General features: G+C 41.0%; 1 protein-coding gene across 2 annotated transcripts; it reads left to right on the top strand.

Moving 5' to 3' along the window:
* The first annotated feature begins 4,325 nt into the window (after nucleotides 1–4,325).
* YARS2 (tyrosyl-tRNA synthetase 2) lies at nucleotides 4,326–24,657 on the top strand. Of its 2 annotated transcripts, XM_036075380.2 has the most exons (6): nucleotides 4,326–5,162; nucleotides 5,986–6,153; nucleotides 15,557–15,706; nucleotides 19,042–19,197; nucleotides 19,448–19,618; nucleotides 22,322–24,657. In XM_036075380.2, exons 1-6 carry the CDS (start codon nucleotides 4,384–4,386, stop codon nucleotides 22,479–22,481), a joined length of 1,584 nt encoding a protein of 527 aa, XP_035931273.2. In that variant the 5' UTR covers nucleotides 4,326–4,383; the 3' UTR covers nucleotides 22,482–24,657. The 2 variants fall into 2 exon arrangements, with proteins under 2 accessions (XP_035931273.2, XP_035931274.2); XM_036075381.2 differs by lacking the exon at nucleotides 15,557–15,706 and having other exon boundaries at nucleotides 4,331–5,162.
* The last annotated feature ends 234 nt before the right edge of the window (nucleotides 24,658–24,891 follow it).

The following is a 24,891-nucleotide window of genomic DNA, read 5'->3' as shown; positions in this document are numbered from 1 at the left end:
GCCTTCCCTTGGCATATTCTCCACAGTGTTTCTCTCCCTCTGCCCCATCTCAACCTTCACGGTCCTGAACAGTCCCCTCGGACTCATTCCCTCTCTTTGCCCCAAGGCTGGGGGTGGCAAGGGGACCTGGGTCAGAAGGAGGAAGTCGGTGAAGAAAAGGACTGCTCAGAGAAATATGACTTCAGAAAATAACTTCATCTCCATGAGGGCAGGGATCTTCCTTTGGCTCATGAATGTGTCTAAGCCACTAGAACAGTGCCTGACTTATCAATTGCTTTTTTTTTTTTTTTTGCTTTTAATAAATATTTGTTAAATAAATTTTTAAATGAATGAACAAACTTCTGAGTCCTTAACCCATTGTAATGGTGGCAGACTATTTCTCCACCATTACTGGGCTCCACAGAAGAGGGAATCTTCCAGGATTTCTAAAATTCAATCATCCTACATGATGCCCAAGAAGTAATAATCTCCAATCTATTCTGGTCACTCTAGCCATCCTTGTTGGCCAAGCCCAAGTGGTTCTCTGAGGCCTCCAATTGGCACTCAGGCACGGCCTTGGATGAAGCAGAGGAACCTTCTGTGAGGCCAGGAGCCCCAGGCCTGACGTGCCTCAGGAGACCAGCATTTTGAGGCCAGGGAGCAATGCACAGCTCCTCTCGCAAGCGAGGCCAACAACCTGAGCTCTCTTGCTTGGGTTGGGGCCCTCATTAATAAAGAGAATCGTATCTCTTTCTCTTCTGCTTCTCCAAGCTTATTTTCTCAGACTTTATCCTGTCTCTAGGTTTTCGACTTTTGGAAACAAAAGCCAATAAAATTTCCAGACTTACACTGCACTCTTCCCTGACGTCCCCCAGGCGCTGACACACACAGCTTACTACCGACTCAAATGGTAGATTGGAAAGGGGAAAATGAAGGATGGAAAAAACAAAACAAAAACCCATAAATATCTCAAAATATTATCCAGCCATATGGGTACGGGACCAGGTGCATGTAGTTATGGCAACTGTGAGCCCTACAGGTTATTCCACTGACTATAAAAGCAGTTTAAAAGAAAGAACAGTTGTGTGTATTCTTCTCTGATATTACCAATGTAGAAAAAAAAGGAACACTTAGTAACAGGTTTTTTTGTTTGGCTTTGTCTTGGGTTTTTTTGGTCTAATATCCTCCTTTAACCAACAGCTTTGAAGAAACTAATTTCTTCTAAAAATTGTTTGGATGTTAAGATGAACACCAGCTCAAAAAGCATCAGGGACAATAAAAGGACATAGACTAGGTTTCAAGGCATCTGGCTGTCATAAACTTATACTTTGAATCAAATTTAATGGGCTTTCTTTTCTTGTGAGTAGGATGAACATTATTAATTTCACATTTTAATATATTTTAGGGATATGATGAACTTGGATTGTAAAAGCAATTTCTCCTATCCCACCTACTGCAGAAGAAACTTACTGGAAGAAATTCATTTGGAATGAAGGGGGGGTGACTGTCTTGCAGATCGGGATGGACAGAGTGGGAGAATTCTTTATGATTTGTGGTTGTCAGTTTCAAGAATATTGGCAACTATGAAGTCATGAAACAGGATGAAATTATGAGGCAGATTGATTTTTTCGTTACTATACGTAGACAACAAAGGCTTGAAACTGGCCTTTAGAAGTGATTCTTGATCTTTTCTCAAGTAATAGGAAATAGGAATATTACAGAAATACTTCATCTGGAAGTATTTGGAAGGCCATCGCTAAATCCCTGAGGTGACTTACAATTTCTATTTCTTGTTCCTATCCACTCCCTTTTGCATCCCATGCCACCACTTACATGCCACAAGAAACCTATGCCACCTGTCTTCAAGAGAAAAAAGGAAATACAAGAATAATATTTTATAGTGATTATAATGATCAGAAGTGGTTATAATGATCAGAATGCTGTGATTTTGCTGTGACCTTTAGACAGCTTATATTCTAGCCCCAGCCACGTCTCTGCTGTAATTTGAATATGTTCCATGCTACAGATAGAGAAACGCTTCAGAATTCAGTAGGGCTGCCTAACTTTAAACTGTTGGGCATAACCTGTGAGAAACCAATTAAAACAGTATTAATCATTACTCTTTCTGTGCCTTTGGGATACTATTACAATTTTTTTACATTTTGAAACCAAACCATACAATATAGGGGTGCTTTCAAAGTGAATATTTATGTGGCATTCTGTTGCAGGAAAAGGTAATTGCAAAATTGATGTGACTAATTAAAAATCAGCTAACTTCAAGTTATCACAGTTGAGATAAATCATGCTTTCTAAAATACTTTTTAACATTATTTATTTCCGTTTTAAGCCAACAGAAACAATAAGAATCAACTTATGCACCTTTCCTCAAGCCAAGCTCAAGTCATAGGTCCAGGACCATAAAATTTTAGCCATGTATATAATTCCAAGGGTTTAAATGTACCACCTGACGTGACTAATTAAACCACAATATGAAGTCATACTTTCGGGTATAAGATTACTAACATACCTGTAAAAAGCACAGATTATTAACCAGAAACCTCAGGAATGAAAGATAGCCTTTAAAAATGTTCAGGGGTGCCTGGGTGGCTCAGTTGTTAAGCATCTGCCTTCGGCTCAGGTCAAGATCCCGGGGTCCTGGGATCGAGTCCCAGCATCGGGCTCCCTGCTCCACGGGAGGCCTGCTTCTCCCTCTCCCACTCCCCCTGTTTGTGTTCCCTCTCTCGCAATCTCTCTTTCTGTCAAATAAATAAATAAAATCTTTAAAAAAATAAAAATAAAAACGTCCAAATCTTCCTGTGTGTTAGGTACTAAATAGAAAACACTATCTGCTGTGTGCTACACATACGTAAATATGTCTCTGATTAAAGTGGTGGGAAATAAGATTGCAGGTGAACAGGTTATGATTGCAAATATTAAGATATTTTGAATAGCAACATGGGAGAACACATCCTGCTTAGTTTCTTCAGCATTTGGGATTATATTGCATAGTCTGTTGAATAAGTATCTCAAATCCTATCACAGTTCCATTTGGCAACGAGAATCTCACTTCACTGATAATTATACATGAAAAGAAACTAATTTCTTAAATAATATTTCATTTTGTTAAATGACTTTATAATGTTACAAAATGGAAAGGTCCTATAGGGAATAATTTGGCCCATGGCCCAGATGCCTGCTTCAGGATCCAGGTGCTCAATCCCCCAGCTGCTGAGTTTATTGGTTGCTGATAGCTCACAGCTGAGTCCATTTCTGCATCTCGCTCTCTGCCAAAGCCTTGCCCAAGGTTTTGCCTCCTCTCCAGGGGCATCCTACATTTAATGGCTAGCCAATAAACAAGGCCTGTCCCTTGTTTCAACTTAGAATGAATCTGAAAGTAAAGCCCAGCTCCAGGGCACCCAGGGATTGTTGGAGGCCCCTATTGCAAACTATTCACAGTTCAACTTCTCCCTCAGCTCAACCCTGCCTCCATCACTCCATTACAGAGGTTGTTCCAAGAGTACACCCCAATAATCCTTCTGCACACAAATCTCCAACTCGACCTTACACAGTTGATATTGAAAGTGGTCCCAGAAATGAGACTCTAGAATAGGGTTTTGGAGCTGGATTCTGTGCCAGCCAACTGGCAATGAGAACCCCATCCCTGGTGAGCGGAGTACTGATAGCACCTGCCATGCTGTGGTAATGTGATTACTAATTTGAATCCACTTATACTAAAGCTGTGTCCCACCTGGTTACCTGTAATTGTTAAATAGATAAATAAAACGGGGTTTTCTGCATTTAATTTATTGTAGAGTTTGCTCTCGGTATAGCTTGGGCACGACTGCCACCTCCTGGAGAAGCTAATGTACACTGGTGACTGAGGCGCTTTCATCCGCTCGGGGAATCACTATTACGAGTTCGGTTCCCAACGCCAACTCTCTCTCTCCGTTAAGTTAAACCAATTTCTAACCCATCACAACCTCTGTGAACAAGTTTTTGCATCGAACCAAGAATTCAAAGGAACTTGTGCATCACAATTTTTTCACGTGAAAACTTAAAATCTATCATCTGTAGAGAGCTTAGTAGGTGCCAAGTGCCTTCATTCTTAGTCCAAACAAGAACCCTCTGAGGTAGGAACTATTATCACAGACACTCCTCCGTCACGAATGAGTGAAGTTTTAGCGAACTTAAGGTGACTGGACGGGAAGCAGAAGCCCCACTCAGGTCATCAGAACTCTAATGACTGCTGAGAACTCAAGCTCCGTAGCTAAGTGACCGCCCCGCTCCACCCGGGCATGCGCAGGAAAACACGGAAGCAATTTCCGTAGAACTTGGGGGAGGCTGGCACTGAGGGGTGTGGCGAGGGCTCTAAAGTCCCAGCATTCCCATCGTGCCGACGCCAAGATGGCGGCCCCCATGTTGCGGTGCTTTTCCCGGGGTCGGTGGTTTAGGACCCCAGGCCTACCTGGAGTCTTGCTCCTGGGATTACGTGAGTCCCATTCGGGCGCTCAAGGGTTGTTGGCGGTGCAGAAGGCTCGGGGTCTGTTCAAGGAGTTTTTCCCCGAGAGGGGTACGAATATAGAGCTCCCAGAGCTCTTCGACCGCGGCTCGGGCAACTTTCCCCAGACCGTCTACTGCGGTTTCGACCCCACGGCCGACTCGCTTCATGTGGGGCATCTGCTAGCGCTGCTGGGCCTGTTTCACTTCCAGCGAGCGGGCCACAATGTGATCGCACTGGTGGGAGGTGCCACCGCGCGCCTGGGAGACCCCAGCGGCCGTACCAAGGAACGAGAGGCGCTGGAACCAGAGCGCGTGCGAAGCAATGCGCGCGCCCTACGCCAAGGGCTCGAGGCCATGGTGGCTAATCACCAACAGCTCTTCGCTAATGGGCGCACCTGGGGAAGCTTCACGGTACTGGACAATTCGGCCTGGTACCAGAAGCAGCACCTGGTGGACTTCCTAGCGGCCGTGGGCGGGCAGTTCCGCATGGGCACGCTCCTCAGCCGTCAGAGCGTCCAAACCAGGCTCAAGAGTCCCGAGGGCATGAGTTTGGCCGAGTTTTTATACCAGGTGCTCCAGGCCTATGACTTCTACTATCTGTTCCAGCATTATGGATGCCGGGTCCAGCTGGGTGGTTCTGATCAGCTGGGCAACATCTTGTCCGGATACGAGTTTATCCACAAGTAAGCTCCTTTAGACCCAGGAGAAATCTTGTAACCAAATAATTTACACACGAATAGCCTGTGATGCACGATTAGGATTGGGGAATGACGCCCTTTCTGAGCCCTTGTTGGTTTACCCCACCAAGTCTGTAATGGTGTTAATGTGACTAGCTAAATGAGAACTAAAGGAATGAAATAATGGTACTGGGCATGGAACGTATTCTTAGAGCTTTGCAGGAAATAGACCACTAGTCAGGATTCAGATTGTCTTTTGCTTCCCCTTAGTAACTCTGTGTTTCTGACTTGAGAAACTGCTTTTCGTTGTTTATGCTTGAATGCGACTGTGTCTCCTGGAGTAGTTTCTGCTTTAGCTCTGCAGGTTCCATGAAGCTAGTGTTAGTTTTTGGTTGGCATCTCAAAATTCTTTCAACTCCAAATATTTGACAAATAACGTAGATTTTAATCGCATTTTCTTGAGGGAGCTCAACTACCGGGCTAGGCCATGTGGTACTCATTTTTAAAATCCCTTAAAACATCCTTAGTGTCTCTACCTGACTTCCCCTTACCCAGTTTTCTTTCCTCTTCTTCCTCGGCTTTTAAAGTTTTCTAGGCCCTAGTTATGCAGAAACTACCCCAGAGTCACTGGTTCCATTGCAGTTTAGAATGACAAATGCAAAAACGTAGTGAGTGCTGTGAAAACAATTACGAGGGACAAAAACTCAAATTTAGAAGGTGAAGTAAGTTTTGTTAGAGCAAGGGACCAGAATGAAATCTGAAGAATGATTAGCAGAACCCGCCACTACTTGTGCTTGAAGCACATAATGAAGTTTTTCTTTATGCGTAGGTTGACTGGAGAAGATGTATTTGGAATCACTGTTCCTCTAATTACAAGTACAACCGGAGCAAAACTGGGAAAGTCTGCTGGTAATGCTGTTTGGCTAAACAGAGATAAGACCTCTCCATTTGAATTGTATCAGTTCTTTGTCAGGCAGCAGGATGATTTGGTAGAAAGGTGAGTTCTTAATGGTATGCTGAGAAAAATTAAGTTTATAAGCTCATGTTATAATTTTAGCCATTGAATCTCTGTGTACCCTTTATACTTTTTTGGTTTTGTTTTCATTTAGATTTTAAGACACAGAACATTGCAATTTTAACTGTTCTGAACAGTTTTTTGTTGGTTAGAACAGAAAAACACTGTGGTTGCCGAAGAACAGAGCCAAGTTTGTGATCTACATCTAGCAAGTACTTAAGACATTATCACTGGTGTATTCTAGTTTTTTCACTCCTTTTATCATCAACTTGACTAAACCTGGTTTTACCTTTGTCTCTGAAGTTTGTTTTCTTTGTAACATCTTTTGAAAATCCTTTTTAAAAAATGATTCTCATTAATTCACATGATCTTAAACTCTTCAAAGAATATAAACTGAGAAAAATACGCCTGCAATAAAGAAAAGGTCAATTTTCCCAAAAATAATTTTTCCAGAGTAGAAAATATGCCTAATAAAACTACAGTAATTAAGGTTTTTTTCCTTCAGATTTATACCAAACATATTTGATGATACAGTTTAGGGTTTTGATGTTTCAAGAACTGACATCTTTTTGAAAATTTCATTTTCTGTTGGCTCTAATGTATAAAAATACGGTTAATTTCTATGATTAACTGTGTATCCCGCAACCCTTCTAAAATCTTATTAATTCTAATAACCTTTGGATTTTAAAGCACAAGCCTAAATGTAAGATTAAGTAAAGAGACTAATGGCAAAGATCAGAGAATCCAGACAGATCCCAGCATCTATGGTCACTTGATCTCTGTGGCACTGCAGATAAAACAGTCTTTTCAATAAATTTCACTTAGATAATTTGATGTCTTATGTGGGGAAAATAATGAAACTTAACCTCACACAGTATGCAAAAGTCAATTTCAGGTAGATTGTCAGTCTAACTCTGTCACAAGAGATAAATCATGTGTTCAGAAGATAAATAGGAAAATATCTTCATAACTGGGATAGGGAAGGATTCTTAAATGAGGTACAAAGAAAAAGATTGGTAGATTAGACTAAATTACAGTTAAGATCTACTGTTCATCAAAAGTCACCATTAAGATAGAAGACTATCAGTTACACGTACTAAAAGTGTAAAGAGCTTATACTCAAATTCCATAAGCCAGTAAGAAAGAGACAACCCAGTCGAAACAAGTAGAGGCTTGAACATGCACTTCAGAAAGATTCTATCCAAAAGGCCAGAAACATCTGAAAAGGTTGCTCAGCCTTAATAATGAGGAGAAAATGCAAGATAAAGGCACAATTAAATACTGTTATATACCAGAATGGATAAACATAGACATGGCAATACCAAGTGTGGTGAGACTATTCCAAGGTGGTGAGAGAGTAAACTTACTGTCGAATCAGTCTCCGCCGATTGCTAGTGATGCTCTTGGCTAGAAATGCTTGAGGAACTCGCCTGGGCACATACCACTTGGGGTGAGCCCCCACAGACATTTCCCCGACCAGAACCAGTGTTGTGGCTGGACTGGCCTTAGTGGTTCTTACGATTGCAGGATGCACCTCAGCAGCAACTCTCAGGGAAATTTGAAAAACAAGATTTCTTACTCACAGGTCCTGGAGGGCCACACAGAAGGTCCTGGGTAGAGAGAGGGAGGGAGCGTGGACCTAGGGTGTGGCCTTATTGGAGACAAAGTTGGGGGGGTGCCTAGGGTTTTGCAGGTTCACCCTTTATTGGGAAATCTAAAACATAAAAGCAGGAATTAGGGAACAGGAAAGGGAGAAACAGGGTCACTCAAGTGGTCAGTTACCTAAGTCACCCAGGGCTTTCTAAAAGAGGAACTTCATGAGTAGGGTGGCCTGGTAACTTACCGAGTTGGTTTGCTACTAGCTATATGGTAACGGCTAGCAGTATGTTCATTCACAGTGAACTTCTTTAAAATGGCTAATTTGGCAATTACACACTAAGTGTCAGGCACTTAGAGGCATCAGATTTTTTTTGTCCTTTTTTTCTCATTGAAGTATAGTTGACATACTATATTTTATTAGTTTCCAGTGTGCAACATAGTGATTTGACATTAATATACATTATGAAATGCTCACCATAATAATTGTAGTCACTGGCTGCCCCCTTACAAAATTATTACAATATTATTGCTGTATTTCCTGTGCTGTACTCTTTATCCCTGTGACTTACTTATTTTATAACTGGACATTTGTATGTCCTAATCCCCTTCATCTGTTCACCCCTCCCATTCCCTTTGGCAGCCACCAGTTCTCTGTATTTATAAGTCTGTTTCTGTTTTGTCAGTTCATTTGTTTTGTTTCTTCAATTCCACATGCAAGTGAAATTGTGGTATTTGTTTTTTTCTGAGTGACTTATTTCACTTAGCATAATACCCTCAGGGTTCATCCACGTTGTTGCAAATGACAGCTTCTTTAGCCGTTCATCTGTCAGTGGACACTTAGGTTGCTTCCATATCTCAGCTGTTGTAAATAATACTGCAGGGAAAATAGGTGTGCACATAACTTTTTGAATTATGTTCTTGTTTTCTATAAGTAAATACCTGGAAGTAGAACTGCTGGATGGTATCAGATTTCTATTTTTAGGGGCGCCTGGGTGGCTCAGTCGTTGGGCGTCTGCCTTCGGCTCAGGTCATGATCCCGGGGTCCTGAGATTGAGCCCCACATCGGGCTCCCTGCTCGGCGGGAGGCCTGCTTCTCCCTCTCCCACTCCCCCTGCTTCTGTTCCCTCTCTCGCTGTGTCTCTCTCTGTCAAATAAATAAAATCTTTAAAAAAAAAAAAAGATTTCTATTTTTAATTTTTTGAAGACCTCCCTACTCTTTTTCATAGTGGCTGTATCAGCTTACATTCCCCCCAACAGTGCATGAGGGTTCCCTTTCTCCACATTCTTGCCAAAACTTATTTCCTGTCTTTTTGATATTAGCCATTCTGACAGGTGTGAGGCAGTATCTCGTTGTGGTTTTGATTTGCATTTCCCTGTTGATTGAGTGATGTTGAGCATCTTTTCATGTCTTTTCAGGTCTTCTGGCTATTTTTTTGTCAGATTGTTTTCTGGTGTTGAGTTATATAAGTTCTTTATATATTTTGGATATTAACCCCTTATCAGATATATCATTTGCAAATATCTACTCCCAGTCAGCAAGTTGCTTTTTTGTTTTGTTGATAGTTTGCTTCATTGCACAAAAGCTTTTTAATTTGGTATATTCCCAATAGTTTATTTTTGCTATTGTTGCTCTTGCCTGAGGAGAAAAATCCAAAAAATACTGCTAAGGTGGATGTCCAAGAGTTTCCTGCCCGTTTCCTTTTAGGAGTTTTATAGTTTCAGGTCTTACATTTTGGTCTTTAATCCATGTTGAGTTTATTTTTGTGTGTGGTGTGAGAAAGTGGTCCAGTTTTATTCTTTTGCATGTAGCTGTCCCGTTTTCCCAGCAGCATTTATTAAAGAGACTGTCTTTTCCCCATTGCATATTCTTGCTTCCTTTGTCATAGATTAATTGAACATACAGGTATAGGTTTATTTCTGGGCTCACTATTCTGTTCCATTGGTCTATGTATATATTTTTGTGCCAGTTCCATACTGTTTTGATTATTATTGCCTTTGTAGTTTATCTTGAAATCTGAGAGTGTGATACCTCCAGCTTTGTTATTTCTCAAGATTGCTTTGGTTATTTCATGATTCCATACAGATTTTAGGATTGTTTGTTCCTAGTTCTGTGAAAAGTGCTGTTGGTATTTTGATAGGGATTGCATTAAATCTGTACTTTGCTTTGGGTAGTATCGACATTTTAACAATATTACTCCAACCTATGAGCGTGGTATATTTTTCCATTTATTTGTGTCATCTTCACTTTCTTTTATCAGCGTTTTATAGTTTTCAGAGTACAGGTCTCCTTAAATTTATTCCTAGGTATTTTACTCTTTTTGATGCAGTTGTAAATGGGATTGTTTTCTTAATTTCCTGGTCTGCTAGTTTGTTATTAGTGTATAAAAATGGAACAGTTTTCTGTGTATTAATTTGGTATCGGCAACTTTACTGAATTTATTTATATTACTTCCAGTAGTTTTTTGGTGGAGTCTTTAGGGTTTTCTGTATATAGTATCAAGTCATTTGCAAATAGCAACAATTTTACTTCTTCCTTACCAGTTTGGGTGCCTTTTATTTCTGTCTGTTGGCTGTAGTAGGACTTCAAGTACTATGTTGAATTAAAGTGGCGAGTGGGCATCACTGCCTTGTTCCTGATCTTAGAGAAGAAGCTTTGGGATTTTCACCAATGAGTATGATGTTAGTTGTTGGGTTTTCATATTTGGCTTTTGGGGTATGTTCCATGGAAACCCACTCTTTTGAGGGTTTTTATCATAAATGGATGTTGCATTTTGTCAAATGCTTTTTCTACATCTATTGAGATAATCGTATAGTTTTTATCTTTTGTTAATGTGGTGTATCATGTTGATTGATTTGCATAAATTGAACCGTCCGTGCATCCTTGGAGTAAATCCCACTTGATTGTGGGAAATGATCCTTTTAAAGTATTGTTGAATTCAGTCTGATAATATTTGTGAGGATTTTTGCATCTGTGTTCATCAAGGATGTAGCCTGCAATACTCTTTTTTTTTTGAAGTATCTTTGTCTGGTTTTTATTGTCAGGGTAATGCTGGCCTTATACAGTGTATTTGGAAGCATTCCTTCCTCTTCAGTTTTTTAATAGTTTGAGAAGAATAGGTATTAGCTCTTTAAATGTTTGGTAGAACTCCCATGTGAAACCATCTGGTCCTGGACTTTTTTGTTTCTTGGGAGGTTTTAATTACTGATTCAGTTTCATTCCCAAGTAATTGATCTATTCAGATTTTCTATTTCTTCCTGATTGTCTTGGTAGATTGTGTGTTTCTAAGAATTTTTCTTTCCTTCTAAGCTGTTCAATACATTGAACATACAATAATTTTCCACAGTAGTCCTTTTTTTTAAAAAAACCATTAACTATATTCTCTATGTTGTACCTTTCATCCCATGATTATTCATTCCTTAACTGGAAGTCTGTATCTCCTACTCCCAATCATTCATTTTTCCCATCCCCCACCACCCCTCCCCTCAGGCAACCATTAGTTTTTCCTCTGTATTTGTGGGTGTGTTTCTACTTTTTTGGTTTTTTGATTGTTTTGTTTTTTAGATTCCACATATAAGTGAAATCATGGAATTTGTCTTTCTTTGCCTGAATTATTTCACTTAACATAATACCCTCTAGATCCATCGGAGTTGTCAAAATGGCAAGATAGCATTCTTTTTTTATTGCTGAGTAATTTTCCACTGCATATATACCACTTCTTTATCCATTCATCTGTTAATGGACCCTTGGGTTCCTTCCATATCTTAGCTATTGTAAACAATGCTGCAGTGAACATAGGGATGCATATCTTCTTGAATTAGTGCTTTCATGTACTTTTAGCAAATTACCCATTAGTGGAATTACTGGATCCTGTGGTATATCTATTTTTAATTTTTTAAGAACCTCCATACAGTTTTCTACAGTGGCTGCGTCAACTTACATTCCCATCAGCAGTGTACATGGGTTCCCTTCTCTCCATATCCTCACCAATACGTAATTTTAACTTTTTGATACTAGCCATTGTGACAGATGTCCAGCGATATCTCATTGTGGTCTTGATTTCCATTTCTCTGATGGTTAGTGATGTTGAGCATCTTGTTGAGCATCTTGTTATGTGTTGACCATCTGGATGTCTTCTTTGGAAAAATGTTCAGGTCCTCTGCCCATTTTTAATTGGATTCTTATTGTTATTGGTGTTGACTTCTATGAGTTCTTTATATATCTTAGATATTAATTCTTTGTTGGATATATCATTTGCAAATATCTTCTCCCACTCAGTAGGTCTCCTTTTTCTTTTGTTGATGGTTTCTTTTGCTGTGTGAAAGCTTTTTATTTTGGTGTAGTCCCAACAGTTTATTTTTATTTTATGGTTTCAGGTCTCAATATTTAGGTCTTTAATCCATTTTGAGGTTATTTCTATGTATGATGTAAGAAAGTGGTCCAGTTTCATGCTTTTGCATGTAGCTGTCCAGCTTTCCCAGCACCATTTGTTAAAGGGACTCTTTCCCGCTGTATTTTCTTGCCTCTTGTCACATCAAATCCATGAGCATGGAATGTCTTTCCAGTAGTTTGTGTCATCTTCAATTTCTTTCATCACTGTTTTATAGTTTTCGGAGTTCAGATCTTCTACCTCCTTGGTTAAGCATGGTAGTCTTTTTTTTTTTTTTTTTTTTTAAAGATTTTATTTTTTTAAGTAATCTCTACACCCAACATGGGGCTCAAGCCCACAACCCTGAGATCAAGAGCTGCACGCTCTACCAGCTGAACCAGCCAGGCACCCCTAAGCATGGTAGTCTTTTATAATCCTTTTTATTTTTGTGGTGTCAGTCATACCTTCTCTATTTCTCATTTTATATATTTGAGTCCTCTCTTTTTCTTAATGAATATGGTGAAAGGTTTATTTTCTTTTCAAAGAACCAACTCATAGTTTTATTTCTCTTTTTGTTTGTTTCTGTTTTTATTTGATCTGATCTTTATTATTTCTTTGCTTCTGCTAGCTTTGGGCTTTGTTCTTTTTCTAATTCCTTTAGTTGTAAGGTTAGGTTGTTTATTTTAGGTTTTTCTTGTTTCTTGATGCAGACCTTCATTACTATAAACTTCCCTCTTAAAACTCCTTTTTCTGTGTCCCAAAGATTTTGGAACATCGTGTTTCCATTTTCGTTTGTCTCCAGATAGTTTTTAATTTACTGTCTGATTTCTTTGTTGACCCATCAGTTGTTTAATAACATGTTGTTTCACCTTCACATGTCTGTATTTTTTCCAGTTTTTTTCTTGTAACTGGTTTCTAGTTTCACACCAGAAAGAGGTTTGATATTTCAGTTTTCATAAATTAAATGAGACTTGTTTTGTGGCTTAACATGCAATCTATTGTGGAAAATGTTCTGTGTGCACTTAGAAAGAATGTGTATTCTGTGTTCGGGATGGAATGTTCAGTAGGTATCTGTTAAGTCCATCTGGTCTAATATGTTGTTCAGAGCCACTGTTTCCTTGATTTTTCTTCTGACCAGATGACCTATCTGTTGGTGTAAGTGGGATGTTAAAGTCCCCTTCTATTGTATTATCATTAATTTCTTTCTATTTTTTTTTAAAGATTTTATTTATTTGAGAGAGAGAGAGAGAGAGCACACCCTAGTAGGGGGAGGGCCAGACGGAGAGGGAGAAATAGACTCCCTGCTGAGCAGGGAGCCCAACGTGGGGCTCAGTCCTGAAACTCCAGGATCATGACCTGAGCTGAAGGCAGATGCTTAACTGACTGAGCCACCCAGGTGCCCCTTGATTTCTCCCATTACGTCTGTTAATATTTGCTTTATGTACTTAGGTTCTTCCATGTTGGGTACATGGGTATTTATGATATATCTTCATTGGACTAATCCTTTTATCATTATGTTAATGCTCTTCTTTGTTTCTTGTTACAGTCTTTGTTTTAAAGTCTATTTTGTCTGATATAAGTATTGCTACCTGAGCTTTTTTGTTTTTTTCCATTTTCATGGAATACCTCTTTCCATCTGTTCACTTTCAGTTTGTGTCTTAAGGTTTGAAGGAGGCTCTTGTAGGTAGCATATAGGTGGGTCTTGGGTTTTTTATCCATTCAGTCAGCGTCTGTTTTTTGATTGGAGCATTTAGTCCATTTACATTTAAAGATTTATTTATTTATTTTAGAGAGAAACAGCAAGCACGTAAGCTGGGGGAGGGGCAGACGGAGAGAGCGAATCCTCAAGCAGACTCCCCACTGAACGTGGAGCCTGATGCAGGGCTTAATCTTAGGACCCTGAGATCATAACCTGAGCTGAAGTCAAGAGCCAGCCACTTAACTGACTGAGCCACCCAGGCGCCCCTAGTCCACTTACATTTAAAGTAATCATTGATAGTTAGGTATATTTTGCTATTTTAATTGTTCTTATAGTTCTTCTCTGTCCCTTTTTTCCTCTCTTCCCTTGTGATTTGATAACTTTCTTTAGTGTTATGCTTGGATTCTTTTTATTTTTTTGTGTATCTATTATACATTTTTGGTTTGTGGTTACCATGAGGTTCATATGTAACACCCTATGCATATAGCAGTCTATTTTAAAGTTAATGGTCACTTAAGTTTCGACACATTCAAAAAGCACATTTGCTATGTTTTTATTCCCCCCTCCATGTTTTATGTATTTGATGTCATATTTTACATCTTTTTAAATCTTTTGTATTGCTTAACTAATTAGTGTAGATAGAAGTGATTTTCCTGCTGTTGTCTTTTTAACCTTCATACTGGCTTTGATTGATCCTGGTACCTTTACTGTTTATTCGCTTTCACCAGTGAAATTCTTTCTTTCATAATTTTCTAAGTCCTAGTTACGGCCTCTTGTTTCTTGCTTAGAAAAGTCCCTTGAACATTTCTTGTAAGGCCAGTTTAGTGGTGATGGACACCTTTAACTTTTGTTTGTCTGGGGACCTCTTTATCTGTCCTTCAGTTCTGCATGGCAGCCTTGCTGGGGAGAGTTGTTTTTTTTTTTTTAAGATTTTATTTATTTATTTGACAGAGAGACACAGCGAGAGAGGGAACACAAGCAGGAGGAGTGGGAGAAGGAGAAGCAGGCTTCCCGCTGAGCAAGGAGCCCGACGCGGGGCTCAATCCCAGGACCCTGGGATCATGACCTGAGCTGAAGGCAGATGCTTAACGACTGAGCCACCCAGGCGCCCCTGGGGAGAGTATTGGTTGTAGTTTTTTCCTTTCGTCATTCTGAATACACTGTACTGCCCCCTCTGGCCTGCTGAAAAATCAGCTGGTAGCCTCGGGAGTGACCTCATCCATCACTGTTCGCTTCTCTCTCCCCACTTTTCATTTTTGCCATTTTAATTATCACGTGTCTTGGTATGGACCTCTTTGGGTTCTTCTTATTTGGGGCTCTCTGTGCTTCCTGGACCTGGATGTCTGTTTCCTTCCCCAGGTTAGGGAAGTTTCCAGCTATTATTTCTCCAGTTAAGTTTTCTGCCCCTTACTCTCTCCGTTTTCCCTTTGGGACCCTTGTAGTTGAATACTAGTGTGCTTGTGGTCTCAGAAGTATGTGTTCTTAATTAATTATATAATACTAGGAATTGTAGCTTAGTTGGGGGAACCTTAGTATTAAGGTTTTGAAGGTAAATGGTGAGGTACCATTCATTAGTGGCTTACGTACCTACCAAATGGGGCCATTGAAAGCTGAGGCTGTGGGCTTAATGACTCCATCTCAGCATCTTTAATAACAGGGTATAGGCCTTTAGTGTCCTATTTAAATTGGTATTGGGGGGTGTTTACCATCTTGCCCACAGGAGGAAGAGTCCCTGGCATCCACTTGGTAAATCCCACCAGGAAGGTCAAGAACTTGGGCTGGTTCTCTGTGACATGGCATTGTGTCAATGCATCCATGCCCATAATAGGGAAAGGGCCAAGGAAGCTACCACCAGAAGAAGCCCTTTGAAGTAAGTGGTCCCTGTAGTTAGCTACATCCGAATGGATTTGTACACCTTTGACTGTTTAACTGGCAATGCCCTGTAGGCAGAAGGGTTTCCCTTTCGAGAATTTAGAGGGATTATCTGGAATAACAGTGATTGGGCCCTGGTGTCTAATAGGGCCAAGAGGCCCATGCATTTTTATTGTCCCGGTGGACTATCAGAGTGGCATAGGGGCCACTGCTTGCAGGAGGTGGGTTGAGTCCTGGGGAGCTACCCGTTGCCTAGGGTAGAGGCTTAACCCTGGAGGTTAGAGAGGAGGGCAGAGGTACTTGCAGGGACTGGGTTGGAGTCGGGATAGAGGGCAGCTGTGTGACAAGAGGATGGATGGCAGAAGGGGGTTGTGCCTGTCTTAGGGTCTAGAGTTTAGAGACTGGCTGTCTGTATACTAAGTGACCAGGAACACTGAGATGTTGTAACTCCCAGGAGAGGTTAACCTGTGTATTTCCATAAGGGGCAAAATTAAGTTGGGAGTTTACTAGGGAGGGGGCGGGGAGGTTTGCTCAAGGGGAAACCTCCTCTGGGGCAGTGGGTGTGGAAGGGCATAGGTCTGAAGTATCTGGGTGCCTGGATAGTAATCTCCTCTACGTCCAGCAACCGTGTCAGGGCCCTCCAGTGCCTTTTAAATGGTTCCAGCAGTCCCATTAAAATGTAGTAGGGCTGCCCTGTAATTAGGGGGAGCGCCTTATGAAAAGAAGTCTCTGGACTCCGGGTCACGTGGGGCCTCTTCAGGTTTAGAAACGAAGAGGAGAAGAGGGGGTCATCTGGGTCACTATGGTCCGGTCTCTTGGGGCCCGCCACAAGTAGTAGAGGCCCGGGCGAGTGCCCGCAGGCGTTCCCAGCAGCCGGCATCCCTCTCGGTAGGCTGAGCCCGGACGGCTGGCAGACGGCGTAGTCAGCAGGGCTGTGTGGTAGCACTTGCGGGTAACTGCGGGGACTGCCCTACCTTCCACCGTCTTACGGTGACTGGCTAACCGGCCAGGTCATGGCACTTGGGAACGCAGCGCCACTTGCTGGACGCCGTCCCACCGGGCTCGGTTTTGCGTGTCGCCTCCGCTGTGTGTTGCCTGTGGTCTCTCTCCTGAAGTGTCACTGCTGCCATAGTAATTCAGTCTCTTCAGAGCCGTGTGTGCAAGGCCATAGGGACTCAGGAGATGATTAGGCCACTAATTATAAAGGCCTTTAGTGACTAAGGTAAATGAGGGTCCCCAGGCCCTGCGCCCAGGAGAGCTAATGAAGGCAGACTGGATCCCAAGGCTGTTCTCACTGCCCCAGGGGAGGCTTTGGGCTAATTACTGAGGAAAGGATATTCTAGTCAGTGAGGAGGAGGGAGAACTCCCCTAGTGACCACTGAGCGGTGGGTCCTAGTGGGACTGTGTGTCCCCTACAGACATTTCCCTCACCGGAGTCCGTTTTGCAGCTGGACTGGCCTTCGTGGTTCTTATGATTGCAGGACGCACCTCGGCAGCCACCATCAAGGAACTTCAAAAAACACAATCTTACTCCCTACAAGTTCTGGAGGGTGTGGGGCACTCTGAGGTCTCGGTTAGGGGGAGAGGCAGAGAGCATGGTCCTGGGGCTCCGCCTGTATTGGGATGAAGGGGGAGGTGCCTGGGGCTTTGTGAGGTCCTCCTTTATTGACAAATTTAAAACATAAGAACGGAAAGTAGGAAGTGGGAAGGGAGAAACGGGATCGCTCAAGTGGTCAGTTATCTGAGTTACCCAGAGCTTTCTAAGAGGGGAACTTCCTGTGCGGCGGTGGCCTGCTGCTTTGCCTGGTTGATGTGCCGCTGGCTGGGGCATTCATGTCAGGGAGGGCTTGGGAATGGATGCCTGGGCAGGCAGAGGCTTAATGTCAGGCACAGAGGCTACGCTTACAGAAGCGCTTCGGAAACGTATGTGTCTGTGTTTCCTAAACCTGAATATGCACGTAAGCCTACGACCCAGCACTTCCTCTCCTGGGTACGTCCGCAGAAGAAAGGAGCGCACGTAGGCCGCGAGAGAAATACGTGGGAATAGTCCCCGCAGCATCAGCAGCAGCTGTCCAAGAGCAGAGTAGCCACGGTAGACGAAATAAATACCTTATGGGAAATAGTCACAGCACAGACTGCTGTACAGAAGAGCAGTACACACAGCAACACGAGTGAGTCTCCTGCTAAACATACTGATGTGCCAGGGGAGCCAAACACTAAGGTATATTCTGTAGGAGTCCGTTTATTTATAAAGCCCTGAAAACTGGCAAAACGAAGCCACGCTGTTTACCAGAGGATACCAGAATAGTAGAAGTATAAAGAAAAACAAGGAAGAGATTACCTTGAAAGGCAGGAGAGTGGGTCATTTGGAGGGGGAAGTGGATGTGATACGTCTGGGCTTTCTTGAATAGAAGCAGCGACGTATTTCTAGACGGGAGATGGTTATGTAGATGTTTGCTTTCTGATTCATTAAACTCAATGTTTGTGATGTGGTTTTCACCAAGAAAAGATGTTTTTAAAGGCTACATATAAAATGTCAATTTTCAAGTTACACATATTTTTTATTTATAAAACAGAAGTATTAAAACATGCTTAGGAAGGCTATGTACGGGGCACCTGGGTGGTTCAGTCATTAAGCATCTGCCTTCGGCTCGGGTCATGATCCCAGGGTCCTGGGATCGAGCCCCGCGTCTGGCTCCCTGCTCAGCGGGAAGCCTGCTTCTCCCTCTCCCACTCCCCCTGCTTGTGTTCCCTCTCTCTCTCTCTCTCTCTCTCTCTCTCTCTCTGTCAAATAAATAAATAAAATCTTTTTAAAAAAGAAGGATATGTACAAATTTAGATTAGCTTATCTCTGGGCAAGGAGGGGAATATGATGGTGCTGGCATCTAGACCTATATTATTTTACATCTTTTCAAAAGGAAAGATCTGAAGCAAAGATGGCAGAATAGTAACATCTTCAGTCTGGGTGATATGTGCATGGGTGTCTTGTCTGGGGTACATTTCTGCATGTTTATTTTTCATAAAATTTAGGGGCACCTGGATGGCTCAGTTGGTTAAGCGGCCGACTCTTGGTTTTGGCACAGGTCATGATTTCAGGGCCATGAGATCGAGCCTCACATCGGGCTCTGTTTTCAGCAGGGAGTCTGCTTGGGATTCTTGCTGTCACTCTCCCCCCTGCTCGTGCTCATGCACACGCTCTCTCTCTCTAAAATAAACAAATCTTTAAAAAAATATAAATTTAAAAGTAGACAGGATGTTTTTTAAAGGGAAAGGGAGTTGGAGACAGAAATTAGGTGTGTTATACATACCAGCACTGTTTTTTTTGTTCCACAGGTACCTGAAGCTCTTCACTTTCCTGCCCCTGCCAGAGATTGACCACATCATGCAGCTGCATGACAAAGAGCCAGAAAAGCGGGGTCCTCAGAAACGACTTGCTGCAGAAGTTACGAAGCTTGTTCATGGACAAGAAGGGCTAGATTCTGCTAAAAGGTGGCCTTTAGGAATGACTAACACTGGATGAAGTTATGTCGTTAATAGGCTTGAGAAAATTCCTTAGGGTTATCTTGTCATTTACCACTAACAAGGATTGTCAGTGTTTGACTTAAGTGCTTTAGAATAGCCTCTATTGGAAAGAAGGATCATCTTGAGTTAAGGATGAGTTATACAAGATAAACGTTGCTATGAAAACTGGCTATTAGAGCATAGGCACTCACATGATGTGGTTTTGATGTGTTTCCAGGTGTACGCAAGCCCTTTATCATAGCAGTACTGATGCACTGGAGGTCATGTCTGATCAAGAGTTGAAAGAGTTGTTTAAAGAAGCTTCATTTTCTGAATTAGTTCTTGACCCAGGAACAAGTGTCCTAGATACATGCCGCAAAGCAAATGCCATTCCAGATGGTCCCCGAGGGTAAGATGATTTAACTTTTATTCACAGTTAATTCAACATTAAATGTTAGAGTCCACAGCATGTTTCCAGAGGGTGTTTTCCTGATAGTGCCATAATGGTGTCTCACTCCCGGGAGAAGTTAGGTTAGTCCAAGAATAAAGTGAAAACGGAGTACTTATCGTTGAAAACAGTCTAAATTTTCTATAAAATCTGGTACTACTGTTGTCTCTCATTGAGTCTAACTCCGTTTTTCCTCAGCGCTGGACAGGCCTATATTGAAGGGACCATTATGGTCAGCAGGTGCACTGGGATTAGTCAGCTCAGGGATGGTCACAATTTGAGATCAAAAGTGAACAGATTCACATGACCCCTCTCATATTCAGTCTATATGGTCTTTGAGGGAGTAGAGGGGTTGCCCAGCCTATTTAAAATATTTGTTGAGGGACACCTAGGTGGTTCTCGGTTGGGCGTCTGCCTTCGGCTCAGGTCACGATCCCAGGGTCCTGGGATCGAGCCCCGCATCGGGCTCCTTGCTCAGCGGGGAGCCTGCTTCTCCCTCTCCTGCTCCCCCTGCTTGTGCACACGCTCACTCTCTCTGACAAATAAAATTTTAAAAAACATTAAAAAAAATATATATTAGTTGAATTTCTGAAAATGAAGTAAGCATATGATGTTACTTCCTAAAACTAGTATTATAAATTACATACTATTCCTCTTGAGAATTCCGTTTTTCTTATTCAAGAAGTAGGTAGGATATTTTTTTCTCAGTTATGTGGTATTATGAGGGAATAAAGTGTTCCACAAAGTAATCCGGCATATACCTGATGCTTATGCATTTATAACTGAAACAGTGTGATGTAGAAGGAAAAGCATTAGTTAGCCAGAAGACCCTGGGTGCCTCATCTCCTGGAGTATGAGCATAAGTCAAATGCTTATCAGCCCATATTCATGATTATAAATGACATTTGTTGTAGTTGCTGTTTTCTTTCCATTGTTTTGGGTTATTTGCCTTCATCCTGAAGAACCCTAGATTATTCTGTAGAGAGAAAATATCCATTGTCTTTGTATCACTTGCATTCTACCTTACTGATTCCCTACTATGCTCATTATTTAATGTACACTGAATTGGGGGTGGTACCATATACCTCCCCAGAGTGAGTCACTGGTTCTAAGAATTTTCCTTACTGTGGAAGCATTTTTGGTTTTCTTCTGAACTTTTCTAGTGGTTTATTTACTGATACTGGAAATTTTACCACGACTTAAGATGACACCATATCTGATTTAGAATTCTTAAGTAATACTGACATTTTTTAAGATTGTATAAGCTAAATAAGATTGGCTTGTGCATTTAAACAAAATGTAGAACATGATCTGGAAACTATAGCAAATAGCCCAAAATAACACTTCCTAGGAGAAAGAAATCTGTCCTTAAATAGAAAACTCTTGAGTTTTATGAACTCATGTGTAGTAGCGGTTTCTTTGTCATTTGGTAACATTCAGATAAGAGAAAATGAACATTTGCCTTTCACAAGGGCTTCCAAGGCCTTTCATGCTCTAGACCTTTTTTTCTCTCAGTTTGCTTCTTTCTAGCTACTCCCCATGTTTCCTCGCCCTATTTGTGCAAGTAACTATTGCTCACCCTCCCAGTTGCCATGTGTCTTCTTTCAGGACAATTTCCGACCCCCACCCACCCAGTGTGTGCCCGGAGCGGTCTTTCCTAGCGGTGACAGCATTTAATCCCTGGGGAATTATTTGTCTGGCTCTCTCCACTAGTTTGCAATACTATTTATATATATATTTAGTGCATAGTAAAGGTTCTATAAATGTTGAATGAATTGGGGAATAAATAAATAACATGAGTAAAACCTATTTACATATGCCATCAAAAAATTGTTACTAAACTGGAATTAGATAAGCTACTGATGCCCGTTTCACCTAAGTCTTAGATTTTAACAATTTGCTATTATTTGCATAACCTCAGAATATAATTTCCAAGGATTTTCCAGTTTCATAAGCAAGTTTCCTAAAGATTTCTGTAAGAGGACTACATAGTCGTGACCTCTATCTCATGGGCACTCATGAAAAGCAGCATTGTCTTCTTTCCTTATTGGAGGCTTCTTTTCTGTGATTGGGGAATCACTCTCCAGAAGGTGATTCTGCTATTCATTTCTTTTTTTTTTTTTAAGATTTTATTTATTTATTTTTAGATGTGGGAGACGTATTTTTTTTCCCATTTTTTTTTCAATTTTATTTTATTGTTATGTTAATCACCATACATTACACCCAGTGCTCCATTCATTCTATTCATTTTTTTTTTTTTTTTTTAAGATTTTATTTATTTGACAGAGAGCGGGAACATAAGCAGGGGGAGTGGGAGAGGGAGAAGCAGGCTTCCTGCTGAGCAGGGAGCCTGATGTGGGACTCGATTGACCTGAGCTGAAGGCAGATGCTTAACGACTGAGCCACCCAGGCACCCCTCCGCTATTCATTTTTAAACCACTACCAACTAAATAGTTCTATGTAAAGCTGTGAAATATCCCAGCTTTTTCTCCACTAAACAAGAAACTTACGCCTTAAATCTGCTTTTAGAAGAGCACTCGAAGGAGGCAGAACCTAAGTAGAGTGAACATGAAGGTGTAACAATTCAGTGCTAGGTGGTTTTAGTTGGAGAGCCTCTGAAATGTAAGTGAAATGATGATTCTAATTAAACATTTCTGTTTTTAGGTATCGGATGATAACAGAAGGTGGAGTCAGTATAAATCACAGACAAGTCACAAATCCTGAGACTGTTTTGGTTGTTGGACAACACATTCTTAAGAATGGACTTTCATTACTTAAAATAGGAAAAAGGAATTTCTACATTATAAAATGGCTGCAGCTATGATGAAAAATCCTTCAGGTGGTTCAAACAGACTTACCCATCTCCTTCTCAAGATGTACCAAAGGTTGGCTCCAGAACTTACACTTTTGCTCATGCACGTCAAACCACAGAGAACGGAGTACACTCTAGGCCTCAGAGCGTGAGTAATTTTATTTCCACAGGGTGGTTAAGACAAGGGGCTTATTACACAGTGAGATATTTTATCTCCTGAGCTGCAGGTATAAGGACTACCACAGAAAACCGTGATTGCCAGGAATAATCTCTTTTAAAAATTCTGTTTCATGAAGGAACGATCTTATCCTTCTTGCTCCCTTTTTAGAGATGAGGAAAAACAGTGAAGAAGAGGGCAGAGTAAGGACTCGTGGATACTTTTTTTTTTTTTTAAAGATTTTATTTATTTATTTGACAGAGATAGAGCAGGAACACAAGCAGGGGGAGTGGGAGAGGGAGAAGCAGGCTTCCCGCGGAGCAGGGAGCCCGATGTGGGGCTCGATCCCACGACCCTGGGACCATGACCTGAGCCGAAGGCAGATGCTTAACGACTGAGCCACCCAGGCGCCGTCTTGGATACTTGTATATCAGGGGTTTATCTCCCTGATCTCACTCAGGAATACCAGCAGCGCCTCTAGTGTCCCCATTAGAAATGTGAAAAATAGTATTGGAAACTTGTAAATTTCTGAATTTTTTGTTGTTTATGAATCAAATATAGTTCTCCTTAAGAAGAAGAAAAGTATTACATACATTAAGCCATAGTTGGCAGTAGAAATTCTAGTAGAAAGTTTGCTTTCAAAGAACAAAAATCGTACTTTTCAGAAAGTTTCTAATTCAGTTTTCTAGGTCCTTGCCTGTGTTTCAGTATAATTAAATTTACTCACAGCCTTGTTTTGCCGGATTACTAAGGTAGCAGTATTTTATAAATCTGGAAACTTAAATGAGTTTTAAGTTTCAGCTTCTGTCCCCAAGCAGATTACAACTTGAGATAAACTGAAAAGTAACTAGAGCGAAAATAGAGGCAAATATTATACCAAATATCCAATCATAGGAGAATATCAAAAAGTATTCAGGTAAGGGAAGCTTTCAGGATTTAGAATCAAGACCTAATTAAGCTCTCCATACATTAGGCAAGTCAATTCTCAGAACTGTTTCCACATCTGAAAAATCAAGGTCCAAGTGAAACACAAATACAAAATGGTTCACAATCTGATTCCTTCTAGAAAACCTTACAGGCAGCAAAGCATGGCTTTAGTGCTGAAATTCTAGCCATTTACTACCTGGATTATGTGGAACAAATCACTGTCTTTATGTGTAAAACTGGAGATGTGATATCTCTGAGAATTGTGAGAATAGGAAAAAATTTTGTAAAACTTTTATACACTATTATCTAAACCTTTCTCTGGGAGCAAAGTTAGGAAGAATTCATTTATTGACAAAACTTTAATGTCATACATACCAGCAATTTTATTTACATAGCAAGAACATACAGGTGTCCACTGTAAACGTCAGATCGTCTCAACAGATTAGAGCTTCCCTCAGCTTGAGAGCCAATAAAGGAAGGTTTTGTAACTTTCCATATCTTTCTTGCCTTTGCTTTTCTTGTACAAGGTGTGTAGTGCCAACAAGTACGTTACCATAGCCTATCTTTAAAGGTAACATCTTCAATTTGAAATGTTTGATATAGTGGAGAATGGTGCACTGTAAGTTTTCCCCCCTTACAAATTCAAAAGGCTGAAATGATAGTAAGAATCTGATGTATCTGAAGTTAAATCATGGACGGCTATACTGATGTTGAAGAATGGCAAAGTGACTTTAAAGTGTGTGCTAACAGACACTTAGGTAGTGTGCATTCTATCAAGATATGGTACTACTTTGTGAGTAGTACCAATCCTAGAAGACTGAATCTGTTTTTTTGAGATCAGTTGCTGAGCCTGTTGTTTGCTAGTAAATGGGTGCCATAAGCTCAAGTTAACAGACATGTTGCCCTGCCATGAGGCCTTCATAAATGTCATAACGTAAGAGAAATGTTAACATGTTCAGTAAATTATGTATCACAGATACAGTATGTTAGAGATGGAGCTAGATGCCTTAAGGATTTTGACCCGTCTCTTAAAATTTATAATGTAATTCATATCAAGAATCACCTGGGGAATTTTAATAAAATATGAATATGTTGTAAACCTCACCCCCAACCTCTGAATGCATTTTAGTAGTCTAAGCCTTCAGATGTGTGGCTGTCTGGGTATTTTTCTTTAGATTATTATAGAGTTTCACCAGTATTTTATAATGTATTTTGTTGGTGTGAAGTAAAAGTAACTAACTTTTCTTTACCAATAGAGAAGATATACTTCAATGATCAGCACAGGATTCGGTTTTAAGTCCCACCTCCAAGTGAATCTTGGAGCATGGTCTAAGTGAC

Source organism: Halichoerus grypus, chromosome 6 (assembly GCF_964656455.1).
Source record: "Halichoerus grypus chromosome 6, mHalGry1.hap1.1, whole genome shotgun sequence".
Taxonomy (NCBI): Eukaryota; Metazoa; Chordata; class Mammalia; order Carnivora; family Phocidae; genus Halichoerus; species Halichoerus grypus.
This window is presented reverse-complemented; position numbering and strand designations above follow the sequence as displayed.

Excerpts from the sequence above, each read along its gene's own strand:
- YARS2 (XM_036075380.2), top strand. The coding sequence starts at position 4,384 with ATGGCGGCCCCCATGTTGCGGTGCTTTTCCCGGGGTCGGTGGTTTAGG. Across the intron at positions 15,707-19,041 it reads ACCAGAAGAAGCCCTTTGAA|GTACCTGAAGCTCTTCACTT; the intron begins GTAAGTGGTCCC and ends TTTGTTCCACAG. Across the intron at positions 19,198-19,447 it reads GGGCTAGATTCTGCTAAAAG|GTGTACGCAAGCCCTTTATC; the intron begins GTGGCCTTTAGG and ends ATGTGTTTCCAG.